At 36.3% G+C, this 18,086-nt stretch overlaps 1 protein-coding gene across 2 annotated transcripts in view; it reads left to right on the plus strand.

The window, feature by feature from the left end:
* Window positions 1–18,086, plus strand: part of Sbf2 (SET binding factor 2) — a 342,185-nt gene that overhangs the window by 126,378 nt on the left and 197,721 nt on the right. For both annotated transcript variants that reach the window (XM_027410074.2, XM_027410075.2), the window contains exon 4: window positions 17,412–17,531. In XM_027410074.2, coding sequence (XP_027265875.1) covers window positions 17,412–17,531 — 120 coding nt within the window. The remainder of the gene's footprint in view (window positions 1–17,411; window positions 17,532–18,086) is intronic.

The raw sequence follows: 18,086 nt of genomic DNA on the forward strand, positions 1-18,086 counted from the left end.
GGTCAAGACCAAGCTGGAGAAACCCACAAAAACAGCAGACCAGAACAAAGGGGAGCTCCTGGACCCCAGATGGATAGCTGGGAAACCGGTGTAGGACTAACCCAGACCCCCTGAACGTGGGTGTCAGTTAAGAGGCTTGTGCAATCCATGGGACCTCTGGCAGTGGAACAGTATTTATCCCTAGTATATGAATGGACTTTGGGAGCCCACTCCACATAGGGCAATACTCTCTCATCCTAGACACATGGGGGAGGGCCTAGGCCCTGCTCCAAATGATATGATGAACTTTAAAGATCCCCTATGGAAGGCATCACCCTCCTTTGGGAGCAGAAAAGGGATTGGATGGGGGTTGGTGGGTAGGAGGGGAGGGAGAGGGAACTGGGATTGACATGTGAAACAAGTTTGTTTCTAATTCAGATTTTTTTAAAAAAGGAGAAAAATAATCCAGCTATGCTTCTCTTGGGCATATAACCAAAGGACTCTACATCTGACTTGCTCTTCCATGTTCATTGCTGCTCTATTTATAATAGCCAGACATTAGAAACAGCCTAGATGCCCACTAACTGATGAATGGATAATGAAAATGTGAGAGATTTGCATAATGGTATTTTTTTTCAGCTGTTACAAAAATACAATTTGCAGGTAAATGGATAGAACTAGAGACAGTCATTCTGAGTGAGGTAAGAGACTGAAAAAGACCATTGACCCTCCCACACCCCCCTTTTGAGAAAGAGTCTTACTGTGTTGCCCTGGCTGGCCTAGAACTTGCTATGTAGTTGACATTTTCCTATAAGCAAAGTTCTCTTGTCTTCTAGCTAAGCCAGATTCATGGATTCAAGCTTTTCCTGCTTCCTTTCAGAAGAATATAATTCATTAATAGCTTTCATTGTTTTCATGCTCATGTTCTCCCATATCTGACCAGTGGCCACTTTCTAAGTTAGATCTCATCAGCTTTGTGGTTTGCCTTTCATGTAAACACTTTAAATCTCTGTCATAACAAGCTCTAATCCAACTCGTAGCCTTTTCTAGCACCAGCCCTGAAATGAGGCATTTTGTTAGGGAGCCTTGTCTCCTCTGCGGAGGGTAATATTTTAAGCCATGGTCTGGGTTCTTGTGTACTTTGAATTGATGTCTTATAGCTTCCCTTTCATTGAGCTTAGGTGTTTGTGCACTTGCCATTTTAAAAGGAACAAAAATCTTGTGATTTTTCTTTTTTACAGCTGACTTTAAAAAATTTAAAGTTTTTTCAATCCTGAAAATAGAAACACGTTATCAGGATTCTGTCTTTGTGTGATGTGTTAGGTGCCACTGAAGTTGTAAGCATCCTTTTCTGTGTTGGAAACAAATAATTGTCATTTGAGTTTGTTCTGAATGAGAGTATAAACCATGAGGTAGAATTTGGAGAAATAAACTAAAAGACATTCCTTTCTAGGTCATTAGTAACATTATTCTCACTTTTGGCACTGTTTTTAACAAATATGTTTTTCTTTTGTTTTTGGATCACATTAACAGTTCAAAATAGATCTTAACTCATTTGGTGTGAATTACTTCATAAGAAATGTACTGTGACACATTGCTTGGAATACTGAAGAGAAGGAACTTCAGGACTTACACCATCCAAAGTGAAATTGTGCAATTTAAAAAATATTGTCTCTTATCTTTTCAAAAATACAGTAACATGTTTGGTAATCATAAGCAAAACTTTGGCATTAAACTTTTGATAAGTTGTTTCCAAAATTATTCAACTAGATAATATGAACCTTGACTTTTTTTTAAAGTAACGAGTAAACTATGACATCTGATATTTATTGCTGAGATTAAGTATATATAACTTCTTTTCTTTAGATTTGTATCTAGGTTTTTTAATGTGTTTTGTATTTCTGAATCAATAATAATTATGAAATTCTCAGTAAATAAAGACTTTTGGTGTGTCAGTAAATTAATTGACATTAAAGAAATGGAGGGGGGATTAATGAAGATGACTTAGGGAGATAAGATGAAGAATGAAAAAGAAAAAGACACAGAAGTCATAAGATACTCTTTTGTGTTGTTTTATCTCAGTGGGCATAAAATTGGGATCTGAAGCAAATAAAAAATTCAGTTGCAAAATTATCCCAAAGTACTGTCTGAGTACTAATCTATGAAATAGATAATGACTGAAGACTGTACTGCTGATTTTCTAAAAATCTAAGTATACTTTTGAAAATCAAGAGCTAAGAAAAATAGCAATCTCAGCAAAAATTTGGAGAGAAGAAACAAAGGTAGAGTTTTATGATCAATTAAGGTTTGGTGTATTCCAGATACTGTGCCAAAAGTTTGGTAGTGCTTTATCTCATTCCACTGTATTTTAACTCACATCAGTTTCATCTTAGTCACTCTGTTACATTCCCATTTTACATATGATACTAAAAACTTAACCCAATATAGTAAAAGGGCTTGACTTTGTCTACCTGTCTTAAAGAGTGAGATATTAAAATATACTCTATAGCAGTAAGAGGTTACACCATGGTGTGATTGATTCAAGAATAAGAAAAATGATGGGCATAGAAGTTACAGTTGAAAAGCACAATCAAGCATGTAAGATACCAGTATCTTACAATGGTAGCATGAAGTTGGTGGGAGTCTGTACAAATCCTTGGGTTCTGTTGTTTTGTGGGTGAGTGTTTGTTTTGTAATAGGGCCCTATTATGCTGGCTTTGTACTGCCCTTGTGTTACACCCTTTTGAACCTTGGTTTAAAGACAGTGCTATCACACCTAATAAACCTGTACATTTCAACAAATGATACCAAGCACATGGGAGGCAAATTTGAAAAAAAATGAGAAATTCATAGTATCATAAAACAACTCTAAGTGATTAAGGAATCACCTGGAGAAATGAATAAATAATAGGTTTCTAAACTCTCTCTAAGCAAGAACAATGTGGAACAGTGGAGAAAATTACACTATCAAAGTAAATTGTGTGCATTCTAGACTATTTGAGACATATAAGGAAAGAAAGTAAGACAGAAAAATAATGGCTTTTTTGGAGGCAAGAATTTTTTATTAAAATAATTACACATCTATCTGCCATATAATTCTGTGTAAGTAAATTCTTGGTGTGATGTTTTCTTGTGGGGAGGGAAATAATTGGCTTCTTCAAGAAGGAACAATGCTGTTCTACTTTCTCAACAAGAAGTGAAGAGTTGCCAAGTATGGAAACTGGTTTGTTGATTGTGTGACCAACACCATGTACTCTTACTCCAGAGACTACTTCTCAGACCATAACTAACAACAACAACAAAAAGTCTAGAAAAAGCTATCTTAAGTGACATGATAGAGGCATAGAAATTTTGGAATATTTACATGTTCTGAATTTGTTTGTGTTTGTTGGATAATTTGTAACACATGCAAGAGACTTCACTTTTAAAAATGAAAATTGGTAAATTGACAGACTGCTGAATTTTAAGTTTCCTTATATTCCGTATAAATACATCTTATAGGGAAAACTACCACTGAATAAATAAATGTCACATGCTTGAAATTATAGGATATATTTAAATTTTACAAAAGCTTTTGAGAACAATTTTCCAAAGTCAGAGAATATCAAATGTCTTTTCTTTAATATTAACTATTGAAGGCTAACAAGAACTGCAGTAGAAACTATGTCAGCAGATGCTGGAGAGATGGCTCAGGGGTTAAGAGCACTGACTGCTCTTTCAGAGGACATTGATTTGATTCCTGGAGCCCACATGGAAGCTCACAACCTCTGTAACTCCAATCCTAGGGGACCTAACAAACAAGGCAAAACACCAAATGCACATTAAAAAGTATGTCCATGGGTTATATTTTTTATTTGTATATGCACACACATGCACATGTAACAATTGGAAAGGAGAGGCTATCAATATGAAACAGGGTGAGGCATGGTAAGAGTTAGAAGGGGACTTGGGAGGGGCTGAAAAGAGAGATGGGATGGGGAAAAGTGATATAATTATTTTTTGACTAAAATGAGTAAGAAAATAAATTTTAAAAAACAAAAAATAACTATTTAAACACAAGAAACATTATTATCATTGGGGTATGAGTTTGATCCTGTTTGTAACTGATAGTTTTACTTCTTCGATACTGTCTCCTTTAAACAGTTGTTTACTAAACTTCTACCTTATTTCTTTCAAAGGTTACATTTAAGCATATACAGGAATAAAAAGGCTAATCTAAGTTAAGACTGTACTAGAAATGTCTTTCATGAATAATTTGGTATTTTTGTGTCTAGTTTCTTGAGTTCTTTATATATTTTGGAGATCAGCATCTGCCAGATGTAGGGTTGGTTAAGATCTTTTCCCATTCTCTAGGCTGCTATTTTATCTTATTGACCGAGTTCTTTTCCTTACAGAAGTTTCTCAATTTCAGGAGGTCCCATTTATTAACTGTTGCTCTCAGCATCTGTTCTACTGGTGTTATAATTGGGAAGTGGTCTCCTGTGCCCATGCATTCAAGGCTGCTTTCCACTTTCTCTTCTATCAGTTTTATTATAACTAGATTTATGTTGAGGTCTTTAATCTACCTGGACTTGAGTTTTGTGCAGGGTGATAGATATTGATCTATTTGCATTCTTCCTATATATCCACATCCAGTTATGCCAGCATCACTTTTTGCTTTCCTTTTCTATTGTACAATTTTGGCTTCTTTGTTTAAAATCAATTGTTCATAGGTGTGTGGATTAGTAGCAGGGTCTTCAGTTGATTCCACTGACCCATGTGTCTGTTTTTATGCTACTACCAAGCTGTTTTTATTACTGTAGCTCTGTAGTCAGATTAAAGTCATGGAAACCAAATAATCCAATTAAAAAATGGGGTACAGATCTAATCATAGAATTCTCAACAGAAGAAACTCAAATGGCTGAAAGACATTTAAGGAATTGCTCAACATCCTTAGCCATCAGGGAAATGCAAGTCAAATGGACTCTGAGGAACTGTTTTACCCCTGTCAGAATGGCTAAGATCAAAAATACCAATGACAGCTTATGCTGGAGAGAATGTAGAGTAAGGGGAACACTCCTCCATTACTGGTGGGAGTGTAAACTTGTACAGCCACTTTGGAAATCAATATGGTGGTTTCTAGAGAATTGGGAATCAATCTACCTCAAGACCCAGCATTACTACTATTGGGCATAAACCCAAAGGATGCCCATGCATACCACATGGGCATTTGCTCAACTATATTCATAGCAGCATTATTTATAATAGCACAACCAGGAAACAACCTAGATGTCCCTCAATGGAAGAATGGATAAAGAAAATGTGGTACATTTACACAATGGAGTACTACTCAGCCAAAAACAAGAAAAAACCCAAAACAAACAAACAAAAAAAACAACAAAAACAAAAAACAATGAAATCTTGAAATTAACAGGCAAATAGATGGAACTAGAAAAAAAATCTATCCTGAGTAAGGTAACTCAGACCCAGAAAGACAAACACAGTATGTACTCGCTCATAAGTGGATATTAGATGTAAAGCAAAGGATAGCCAGTCTACAATCCACAATCCTAGAGAGGCTAGGTAAAAAGGGGAACCCTAAGAGGTACACACATGCAGCACCACAGGAAGGGAAAATAGTTAAAATCTCCTGGGTAAACTGGGAGGTGGGTAGAAGGGAGGGGATAGAGGATGGGAACATGAAGGATCAAGAAGACTGAATTAGGGAGTCAGAGGCGGGGAGCAGTGAAAGAGAGATCTTGATAGAGAGAGACATTATGGGGTTAAGGAGAAACCTGGTTCTAGAGAAGTTCTCAGGATCCACAAGGATGATCCCAGCTAAGACTCCTAGCAATAGTGGAGAGTGTCTGAACCAGCCGCCTTTACTCAGATTAGTGACTACCCTAATTGTCATCATAGAACCTTCATCCAGTAACTGATGGAAGTAGTTGCAGTGACCCACAGCTAAGCACTGGGCTGAGCTCCGGGAGTTCAGTTGAGGAGAGGGAGGAGGAATTATATGAACAAGTGGGGTCAAGAGCATGATGGTGAAAGCCATAGAGACAGCTGACCCAAACTAGTGGGAGCCCAGGAACTGTGGACTGACAGCTGGGAAACCTGCATAGGGCTGAACTAGGCCCTCTGAATGTGGGTGACAGTTATGTGACTTGATCTCTTGTGGGATTGGAGGCGCTGGCAGTGACACCAGGACCTATCCCAGGTAGGTGAACTGGCTTTTTGGAGTACACACCCTATGGTGGGATACCTTGCTCAGCCTTGATATGGGGGGGAGGAGGTTGGTCCTGCCTCAATTTGGTATGCCAGACTTTGTTGACTCCCCAAGGAAGGCCTTACCACTCCTGAGGAGTGGATAGGGAGTAGGAGGAGGGGAAGGAGGGGGAACTGGGGTTGGTATATAAAATAAAAAATAAATTCCTAGGAAAAAATAAAAACAAACTAGTAAAAAAGAAAAAAAGAAAAGAAATGCCTTTCATGAGCTATGTAACTAGAGCAGGTCATTTGGACTGTCTAGACATGATTATTAATTTGTACAATGAAATAGAATAGATTTATAGGACCTTTATAGTCTCTTATGTCATGCTAATTTCCCCAATTTAAGTATATATCTAAGTTTTTAATAATGTATTTAAGTTATATATATATTCCTACTCAAGTAATTCTTCAAAGAATACTACACCAGGTACTATTGTGTGCATATGGCATACTAATTGGAGGAATGTACATTGTAAAATTAATTGTATGATAAATATATATGCACAGATACACTTTTGCTTTAAAGAATGTTTGAATAGCCATATTTAATTATAAACAAATGCTTTGGTGTATATTCCTAATTAAAGTGAAGTTGAAATCTTGATCTTTGAGGTTAGTTTGTTATCAGCTTTTCCATTAGAAACTCTAGGAAAATTTATTTCATTTAATATAAGAACTAGAGAATTTAGCTGGACATGGTGATGCACACCTTTAATTCTAGCACTGGGGAGGCAGAGGCAGGTGGATGCCAGTCTGGAGCAGCATCTGGCAGATCTCTGGAGTTCAAGGCCAGCAGGGCTACCTAGTACATTCCCTGGTAACCAGAGCTGTGTAGAGAGACCCTGTCTTAAAAGAAAAGGAAAAAGGAGAAAAGAAAAAGATCCCTATAGTTCATCTAACAGTATTAATACAGTGTTTTGCATTAGAAAAATAATCACATTTTATTAATTTTTTCACTAATCCTAGTAGTGAAAGGGAACTTTAAAAAGGATCATTGACTCTAGTGGCTCACAAAAAACACATTCATAAATTTAATGAGGAACTAATTTTAAAATGATTTGTCTTGCTTGAAAGACGACAGACATGAAGCTCATGTGCTGTTTCCCATTTCTCCTGAAGGGTTGCCCTGGTTTATTTCTTTTCTTCAAAAGTTAAGTGTTATCCAAAAAAATGTTATCCTAATAGTATTTCTCCCAATCTTCACATTTTACAGTCATTACTAAATTTTCCTAATTTTTTTTTTATGTAAGCTAAAGAATTCTCAAGTAATTTAACAGTTGAAACATATTTACTTATATTTGTAGCATAAATGATGAGCAGAAACATGTCACTATGCCAGTGACAATATCTCTTAGTTTATGCTGATTAATTCATTAGTTCTGACTTACTAGCTATTAGTTGATGAGGAAAAGTTGCTTTAAAGAGTATATTTAGTAAAACCTGTGGAAATAAAAAGTGCCAAAAATTAAAACACCAAAATATCATCATCATACTCTCTGATATTAAAATTAATGTTCAGATTAATTTTTCTAAACTAAAATGATAAAATAGGCACAATTTTTTTTGCAGATTTTTTTATTTAAATTAGAAACAAGATTGTTTTACATGACAATCCCAGTTCCCTTCTCCCTGCTGTCCTCCCCTACCACTCCCCCCCAACTAAAACCCTACCTATCACATATCTTTTTTGAAAATGGGCACAAATTTTAGTTCAGTATGTTTAACATAATATTTAGTCTTTGTTGCTATTTTCTTTAAGTATATATGGGTTAAAAATAGTAAATCTAAATGACAGTTATGTAAGGATGCATTGAATTCAAGCCAGTCAAGGAACAAAATGTGTTGTATTTTGAAAGCTTAACTTCTTTGGCTTCCCTTATTATTGGATGTCTCTTTTTCATTTTGCTTCTTCCTGTTTTATCTTTTTATGTTTTGATGATCTGTTTATCTTTTTAAAGCCCAGTTTACTGCTGTGAGCTTCACTGAGTCCCTTCTCAGACATGTGACTCTGAACTCTAGTTGTAAAACTGTATTGACTGGTGCTGTTTGTTCACCTGTGTTGCTCTTAGCAGTTATGTGACACTGAATTTCCTGGCAGTAAAGGTGGTACCCTATCCTTATGTGACAGGTGCTGTGTGGCTAATGAGCTATAAAAGTTTAATAAATAAACAGACACTAATACATTGGTCTTTACTTTTAAAACCTTTAGCCCTTTGTTTTAAAAATAATACAAATGGAAATGTTTTAGAAAATTGTTTTGCTCTGTATGTACATATATTTTCATGTGATCCATATCAACTATAATCCAATGGCCAACAGGCATTTGAAATACAGTCTTCTAGACACTCTTCATATTCAAAGTATAAACAAACATAATACAGATAACCACACTTTCCATATAGATAGCCCTTTAAAACCTTGTGTTTATATATGTATTTATAGTTATTTCTAAATTGTTTTATAGCCACTATTTCTAGTAGCTTTTTGCTATTTTTTAATATAAGAGGAAGACAAAAAGATTGAAAAGGAGTAGAATTCACATATATTGTCTTTGACATATGTAAGTTACATTGCTTCCTTAATATTGTTCATTCTTTTATTCTGCTAGTTTGCTAGTTTTCTTTGTTGCAATAAATGACTTTACTCTCAATAATAGTTTAAAATACAAAACTTAATTACCTTTTTTCTTTTTTTTAATAGCCAGATTCTAGCCATCCCCAAATCCTGTCTGAGACTCCACTTTCAAATAGTCTCCTCCAGTAACCGTACTACCATTTATTTTGTTTAAATTACCAAATAGACTTGTAAACAGCCTTTGTATTTCTACTTTTGCCTCCTTACAAGCTGCTCAACTCTTACATCAGGTTAATCATTTAAAAACAACGTTGTGATCACTCTTCTTTAGTTTAAAGCATTCAGAACAAAAACTCACAAATTTCATCCTCTGAACACTGACTAATCAGTTCCTGGCTTCCACTCCAGTTACTAGCCAGTACTCCAGCTGCTGAGACTGCCCTGGATCCATTGCATTTGCCTGTCAAAATGTCTGCTTAAATATCTGACCAGCTGGATTAGTATTTTTCCCTGGTGCAAGAATGGGTGCAAGAGAGCCCATCCCACGTGAAGGGTTACACTTTGGCCCTGAACACATGGGGAAGGGCCCAGGACCAGCACAGGAAGATTTGGTGGACTTTGCAGAGCCCCCTTTGAGGGCCCTACCCTGCCTGGGGAGTGGTGGGTGGATGGGGTGGGGGGTAGGCTGGGGATGAGGGAAGGGAGAGGGAGAGGGAGAAGGGACTTACATGTGAAACAAGCTTGTTCCCTAACTAGAACTAATAAATAAATTAAAAAAAAATATCTGACCAGCTACTCCCTTGCCTTGTTTCAGATATCATCTTCTTTCCCTAGTTACCCTCAGACATAAACATATAATGCCTAGACCATTCTAGATACCCTGTAAAATAATGCTAAATGGATATATATGCCTTTAGTCATCTTTTCTAGTTGTACACCAACTTTACAACCTCTGTTGTCTGACTGTTAATAACTTAAATTAGATGTTTCTCTAAGGTCCTTTGTAATGGAATATAAACTCTGATGTCAGACTTAAGTTTTAAGACATTAACTTTGAACAAATTCTTAATCTTTTCATACTTCTGATTTGTTCCTCTATACATAGAACATACTAATAATAGTACCTACCTTTGAGGGTTGTTGGAAGGGTGTAATGAGATGTAGTTAAGAATAAAGGTCTTGGAGCTAGAGAGATGGCTTGGTGGTTACAAGCACTGGTGGTTTTTCCAAAGGACCTGGGTTTGATTTCTAGCATCCACATAATGGTTCACAACTATGCTAGGGCATCCAAAACTCTTTTCTGGCTTCCATGGGCATTGTTTGTACCTGGTATACAGACATACATGCAGGCAGAACACCTACACATATAAAATATAAATATTATATTTACATTTTAAATTAAAAATGAGAGAATGCAAGTCTCTAGGGATAGAGATTTGGAATCTGTCCCACTATTAAATCTGTCACCTAGAACAGTATGTGACACATAGTAGGTGTTGTTTTATTTGCTTTAGATTTTATAATGAGCTTCATACATTAACCATATTTTAAAATTGTTAGGATTTCCTATCTTTTCAAATACAAATATCTGAGGAGGCAGATAATATTTTAAAGTGAACCATATTTATTACATCATTTCACTTGTAAACATTTTGTATATATTTTTGTTTGATTGATAGGTGGGTGGATTGATTGACTGACTGACTTGGTTGGGTTTATGAGATAGATTATGTATCCTGGCTATTCTGGAACTCCTTATATAGGCCAGAGTTGGCCTCTCCTTATGCTGGGATTAAAGGCATGTTCTACCACATCTGGGTAATTAAATTCAATTTTAAAACTAGAATACCTGCAAGATTGTGTTGTACCTTTTGTTTCCGTGATGATACCATGGATCAGTTGGTCCAAAGTAGTGCCATTGATGATCATTGCCACATCCCCTCTTCGAATCTCACACAGAAGTTTCTGAATCTGTCTTTCCTTCTGCATTTACTAGCAAAAGATCATCTGTGAGACAACTTCGTTTGTTAATTATAGACAGAAAAGACATTTTTAATTTTTTAATTTTCAGGATAGTAGACTAGCGCCCTAATTACCTTCAATAGTGATCACTTAAAATTATAAATGCCTGATTTTTATATATTTGATGGGTTTTAATAATCTGTACCTTTTATTCATTTTGATACTACTAATCTTTGACAGATTCCTTACTTTTTGATGCAATAAAATGAACATTGTAATTTATTTTGTAGATTCCTTGACCCTGAAGTAGAATGCCATTTCTCCAAGGAATTTTGTTTTCTTTTAATGGGAAATAACATTTAATAATCTTTTATTGTATTTAATAATTTATTAGCATTTTTATAAAGCATAGCTTGGCATTGCCATATAGAAACTGTGTTGGCTGATCTGATTTTGTTTTATATTAAAGTAGTCTAGAGCAGTGATTCAGAAAATGTAGTCCCTGTGTCACCAGGGACCTTGTTAGAAATACAAATTATCAGACTTCACCTCATAACCACCAAATGAGAAACGCTGTTGGTGGAATCCAGAAATCTTTATTTAGACAGGCTCATAGACATGCTTTTTGATGCACACTAAAGTTTGAGAACCACACACTTGGAGTAGAAGCCCCTATCTTGTTCATTAATACTAAAAGGATTGTGTGAGTTCTAGGACAGTTGTGCAGTGCCCTGTTGTCAAGCACCTTGTCTGTGCAAGTCTTATCTTTGTGAAACAGGAGAATTAATGGAACAGATGACAACAAGATTAGCCTATTTGTAAACAATAAACATTATATGCACCTAGCCTTCAAAAGACATAGGACATATACATAGATGTTTCACACATTTTATGTGTGTTTTAAAGACAGCCTTTTCTAGGTGTGTGTTCCAACAGGGTGTTAGGGGTTTTTTTTGGGGGGGGGACCTAATAAAATTGAGAAGTGCTATATGCTACGCCTCCTCTGCTTGAAATTACATATCACAGCCTGAAATCATGCTGTAAAGACACCCTTTTTGTTTTGTTTTGTTTTTGTTTTTCAGACACAGGGTTTCTCTGTGTAGCTTTGGAGCCTATCCTGGCACTCGCGCTGGAGACCAGGCTGGCCTCGAACTCACAGAGATCCACCCCCCTCTGCCTCCCGAGTGCTGGGATTAAAGGCGTGAGCCACCATCGCCCGGCTAAGACACCCCTTTTAATGTGGCTTAATTTATTGTTTCTAAAATTCTTTGGTTAGAAGACCCTACAGCTTAGTGACATCTGTCAAATTCTAGGGAACACTAGAAAGTAACAACTTGTAAGAAGCTTTTTGTTTTTGTTTTGAATGTGGCTATGATTTACAGCAGCAACAGCAGCAGCAGCTTTCTGGATCAGTAAGTAGCCCTACAATTGAATTTCCTCCCTTGCTAGTCTGTAGACTCAGGACTTGTGCTGTTATTGCACAGACAAGACAGCAATATATTGCCATTACTAGAGGAAGTGTGTACTTGTGAATCCAGTATTTTCCAGGATGGACATTGCCAGGATGGACCAGGTTTTTTATCATATGAACATTCCATTGTGATTAAACAATCACTTGGCAGAAAATGAGGAATCTTTTCAGGGGAATTTTGTAGCATAAAGAATTTTTGCAACTATTTAGACTCCTGTTCTAATTCTGGAATGTTGAAAGTCCTTGTTTTATGAAGGAAACAGTGTATTAGTACATGGTAAGAAATGTATTTCAGAAAGGAAATTTAGGACTAAATTTGTTTTGTTTTCTTTTGAAACAGAGTTTCTCTGTGCAATAGGTATTAAAGGTGTGTATTCCATTTTTTAGAGAAGAAAAAATGTATGGAAATTAGTTCTAGCTGGGTACAGTGGCATATGCCTTTAATCCCAGAACTCAAGATTCAGAGGCAGGCGAATCTCTGTGAGTTTGAGGTCAGCCTGGTCTATAGAGCTAGTTCCAGGACAAGCAGAGATATACAGAGGAACCCTGTCTCAAAAACCCAAACCAAACCAGAACCAAAAGTGAATGTTTTAGAGAAATGTGGAGAGATTTGTAGGATAATGTGGTATTAGAGAAATGCACATAATAGAGAGATGTTGAATGCAGATTACTCTGGTATGAAAATCAAGCATCAGTATACAATAAACATGGCTGAAATATCCAGCCTGAACACTAGTATTAACTTCCTGAAGCTAGAACCTATTAGCTGTATAGACTCATCACATGAAATCAGTAGATTACCTTTTAGCATTGCATTTTAGGATGTGTTTGAAGGCCAATAACCTTTTGGAAGCACATTTATAAAACATGTGTTAATTTAGCCGGTATGGAAGCATGGAGACTGTCAGCATAAACAGGACTATGTAGGAGTGGAGAGTCTCACATAGTTCATTGTAATAGCCAGTGACACAAATACCTACCATAGATAAGGTATGGCAAGTGATTCTGATGTACATAAAAGATGAGATGGGGTCTGGAGAGATGTCTCCATGGGTAAGAGCACTGGCTGCTTTTTGAAAGGATCAGTTGCCATGTAAGCCAGTACTTACATGGCAACTCACAACCACCTGTAACTCCAGTACTAGGGGATCTGATGCCCTCCTTCTGGACTCCTCAGTCACTAGGCATACATGTGCTGCACAGATCAAGCATGCAGATAAAACACTAATACATTTAAAGAAAAAATTTAAAAGATAAGGCGACCTTCCAAATCAGTGCAGGATAATTCAGTAAAAGTCATTTACAGTAAATTTAATGGGGCATACTGGAATTTTAAAAATCCTTTTAGTTTAGAAGGCTTAGAATGTTGAGCTAGATAATGTAAGAGTATTTTACAGTATCAAATACTAAATTTCAAAGTATCATAAAATCTCTCAAGTTCATTTAATTTCCTGTTTATTTTTTTAGTGAAAATTTGTCCATTGTTAAATATACAAGTCAAGCTTGGCATGGTTGTTCATGTCTGTAATTCCAAAATTCAAGAAGGTGAGGCAAGAGGATTGCTCAGCTCAGGCAAGTTTGGGCTCCATAGTAAGTTTTAAGCTGTCCTGGGCTACAGTGAAACCCTGCCTCAAAACAAAATATACAAACCAGTGCCAATGATAATTATTACACAAAAGAGTTTAGCCACAAAATAGAAGCATTATTTCCATGACCTGATAAATTATTTTTAGAAAAAAATTATTGAAACATCATATTATGTTGTCTTAGGAAAAACATTTAACCTAACAACTGTTTGCATTCATTTTTTTCCCTCAAAGTGAGATTATGACTGTTTTCTTAAACTTGGGGCATTGTATTTATGTGTGGGGGAGATGCACACAGGAATGCATGTATATATGTACATGCTTAATACTGGGGGTTGAGCATAGGTCCTTGTACATGCTAAGCAAGTGCCCACTAGTGAACTTCATTCCCAGCCTTTGGGACATTGGTTCTTAAAAGACAGTTAGTGGGATTAAGAATAACAGCATTTCAGGATTTATAAAGTAAAACTCAAAATATGCAATAAAAATCAGTGTAGAAATGTAAAGTGTGAAGTTGTTTTTACTTAATACTGATTTACATAATATTGATCCTGTTTTCTATTTAATGATTGGTGGGCATTTAACTAATGAACAGCTTTAAGTAATGGTTACACATTCTGTTTTGCGTTTTGGTTAAAGTGATCTAATGATCATTTATTTGAATGTCTGTCTGCTTACTCAAGTTGCCTTTTAATGATACTCTAGGGCAATTATCACAATCTCCTAAAAATGTGGATAGGTTTATCTGTTCCAGGAATTTCAGTCATTTTTGCCATTTTGAGTTTTTTTTTAGTAATCCACGAAGGCCATGATTCATTAAGTGTGGAAATTTTAGTAAGTTAATAATCATCAATTTTCTATTGTTTTTAAGGATTCCAGAAACCAGCTAGACTCATTTGTTTGTTCTTGTAACAAACAAAAAGCTTTGTCTTTTAAGAGCATATGGATCTTTTATATACACATAGTACCTTTTAGATGTGTGCATTCCTTGGACAACTAATTTTTGTTACATTGCATTGTACTAGAAACCAAATGGACTCTAAAGGGAAGTGAAACTATAGTTCCTGGCCTCTAATTGAAAAGGAAAGATTTCTCTAAGTGAAATATCTATAAAACCATTCTAAGAAATTTTATTCCTGCATTTATGCAGTGAACAAATACCAGGTAATACCCTCATGCCCCAGCCCTTTCTTTAGGAGCTTAGTAATCATAACTGAACAAAACAGAATCCTGACCTGTGTTTAGTCCAGTGGGAGAAACAGACCAAAAGAAAAATGTTAATGTGATAAATAGTGGTAAGGGCATGGAGAAGGAAAAAGGAAGAGGGATGTCAGACTGCAGTTTCGAGTAGAGAGGTCAGTAGTGGCTGTCAGAGCAGAAAGAACGTGAGATGAGACACAGGAACACAGACATTAGCTTGTCTGCGGGAAGCATTCTAGGCAAAGAAACAATAGGCAGGCCCTGATAGATGGGACTGTACCTGAAATGCCTGAAGAGCAGTGAGGAATAGTAAGGCTTAAAAAGAATGAAAGCAGGCTGTTGTACTAATCCAAACAAGATATAGGTTTGCTGTTTTGTGGTAGCAGTGGAAAATTGAGAGGTTAGGATATTTTGACATTTGGATAGAAGCTATAATTGAAAAAAGAATTTGAGTTTTGCCATACCCCTCAAAAATGGGATTGCCATTAATAGTTATGGACCATTCACTATAAGAAAATGAAGTTTAGGGAGAAAGATTATGTTTTGCCCATGTTTGAGATGTTCAATAGACAACTGGCATTTTGTGACATTTGGGGAAATGTTGAATACCAAGCATAAGCAAGTCTGATTTGTTGGTTAGCTATACTGGAAAGCAAGAGAGCAAAGGTCAGGAAAGGAAGGTTTCAGGAGGAAATGAGTTTAATCTGGACCATAGATGCTAGAAAAGGGAGATGAAGGGGCTTTAGTTAGAGGAAATGTCCCAGTATCTCAGAATATCCACTTATAAATCTTAGTGTTTCATTAGCTTGCTCTCCCCACTCCTTTCTCAAAACTTTCAGTGTGTCAGAGTCTTGTCAAACAATAAGTACACAGGAATTATTTGTGGACTCAATTTTTTTTGAAGTTTTATTTATACTCTTTGGTGGGCTTTATTTGGTGGTATTCTCCATTTAGAATAACATGGTAGGTCTCTTGGTGGTGAAAACACAGCTTCTGCTGGCATCACCTGGAGCACTTGGAAACTTGAATGACTTGACAGAGGCCACTAGTACTTGCCTTCTCGCCCACCTTGATAGTTGGATAGATCATGCATTGGTGTGCTTGTCATGATACCTCTGCATGCTGGTGATGGTTGGATAGATCATGCATTGGTGCACTTGTCAGGATAACTCTGCATGCTGGTTGGGTAGAATGCATGGTGCTTCCCTCTGTGCTCAGGTCATGGTACTGGCAATATATGTGCATGCCACTACCAGTCATAGTGCAGCCAGATGTCGAATTTCTTCCTGCTCGGTGACGTCTCAAACATCTACCCAAGTTTACAATCTCCCCTAGGATGTCGTCTTCTTTTGCTCTGACACAAAGTGACACAAAGTACTAGAAGTGGGACTTGGCCACCAAGTGCGAAGCTGCCTGCTAATGGTGGTGTGTTGTTCTTTGGATGGGCACAATGCAGCACTACACCTGGTGCTTTGCCTCCTATACCTTGTACTCACAGGCTTGTCCAAGGCCTTCATGGAACTCAGTCTTGCCTTTGCCCCCATTTAAAGATTTGTTTTTGTTTTATGTGTATGGGTATTTTGATTACATTTATATTTATGTACCTCCTGCATTCAGTGTCTAGAAGAGGGCTTCAGATCCCCTGGAACTGGAGTTAGACAGTTGTGAGCCACTATGTGGATCTGAGAATCTAACTGGGGTCCTCTGGAAGACCAACCAGTGCTTTTAATTTTTAGTACTCCAAATAATATTTTTACAGCCTTATTGAGTAGTAGTTGGTTGTTGAAACTTAGGGTTTTTTCTTATTGTGGTAAATCTACTTTAATTTTTAACCATTTATAAGCATACATTTTCATGACACTAATCACAAAGTTTTGCTTCCTGTACAAAAATGTTCTGTTTTTAAGGCAACGGCTATTGTTGTATGTGAGCAGAAGTACTTGACAATTCAGTGCGCTTTACTTCAAGCAGACTGAGCTTTCTGCAGGCCTTAGAATCCCCACAGGAGGGAAAGATTGGGCCAGAAAAACAGAAATAAAACCAATTCCTTATTCTAGAATATACTTTTCTCATTCTCTTTAAGATCAACTTTATACTTAAATAAGTTATACTTTTAATTGTTTGGGTCATTATTTAAGATTAACTTAAACATGTCTTACCTTGATTTCCTCAGAAACAAAACACTCAAAATTGGTGCATCTATCTATAATCTACGGAGCTTTGAAAAATAAATGAAACAAATATTCCTTACTTTGTCATTTCTTGCCTACTATTTGTACTTAATTTGGATTACTATGAATTATCTGTAAGATGTGAGGTTTAAATATATTGTGTGAATTGTGAACCTAGGAAACTTTGTACATTGATGGTAATCTCTCTTTTTCCAGGGAACAAAGAAGGAAGAGATTGAAGGTGAAGAAGTGTCTGGTTTAATTCAACCTGCAGAAGTTTTTGCTCCCAAAAGCCTTGTCTTGGTATCCAGATTAGACTACCCAGAAATTTTTAGGGTAATGAACTCATAGTTGTCATTTTTAATATATATTATTACATAAATCTATTTTGAATGAACTAAGGTGACAAGATTTTTTTTTATTGGAAATACTGTTAGATTGAGTTAGTGATTCACCAATAAAATAAAAATTAGCCGGGCGGTGGTGGTACACACCTTTAATGTCAGCACTCAGGAGGCAGAGGGCAGGTAGATCTCTGTGAGTTCGAGGCCAGCCTGGTCTACAGAGTAAGTGCCAAGACAGGCTTCAAAGCTATAGAGAAACCCTGTCTCGAAAAACACCAACAACAAAAAATAGTGTGACATGAAGAAACAAATTTGTGTTGGATGAAAGCAATCCCTGAGTAAGACAACGTGACTAGCTACACTAATAAGAATATAATGTTTGTTTTAAAATAGACCTCATGTTAAGTAAAAAATTATAAATCAAAAAATAATTTGACTACCTTCAAGAAACTTAAAATGCACTCATAGTGCAATAACTATGAACATGTTTATTAAGTTTATGGAGTTAGGTTACTGTAAATAGGATTATGTGAAATTTTGGATAATT

Source organism: Cricetulus griseus, chromosome 3 (genome assembly GCF_003668045.3).
Source record: "Cricetulus griseus strain 17A/GY chromosome 3, alternate assembly CriGri-PICRH-1.0, whole genome shotgun sequence".
Lineage (NCBI taxonomy): Eukaryota > Metazoa > Chordata > Mammalia > Rodentia > Cricetidae > Cricetulus > Cricetulus griseus.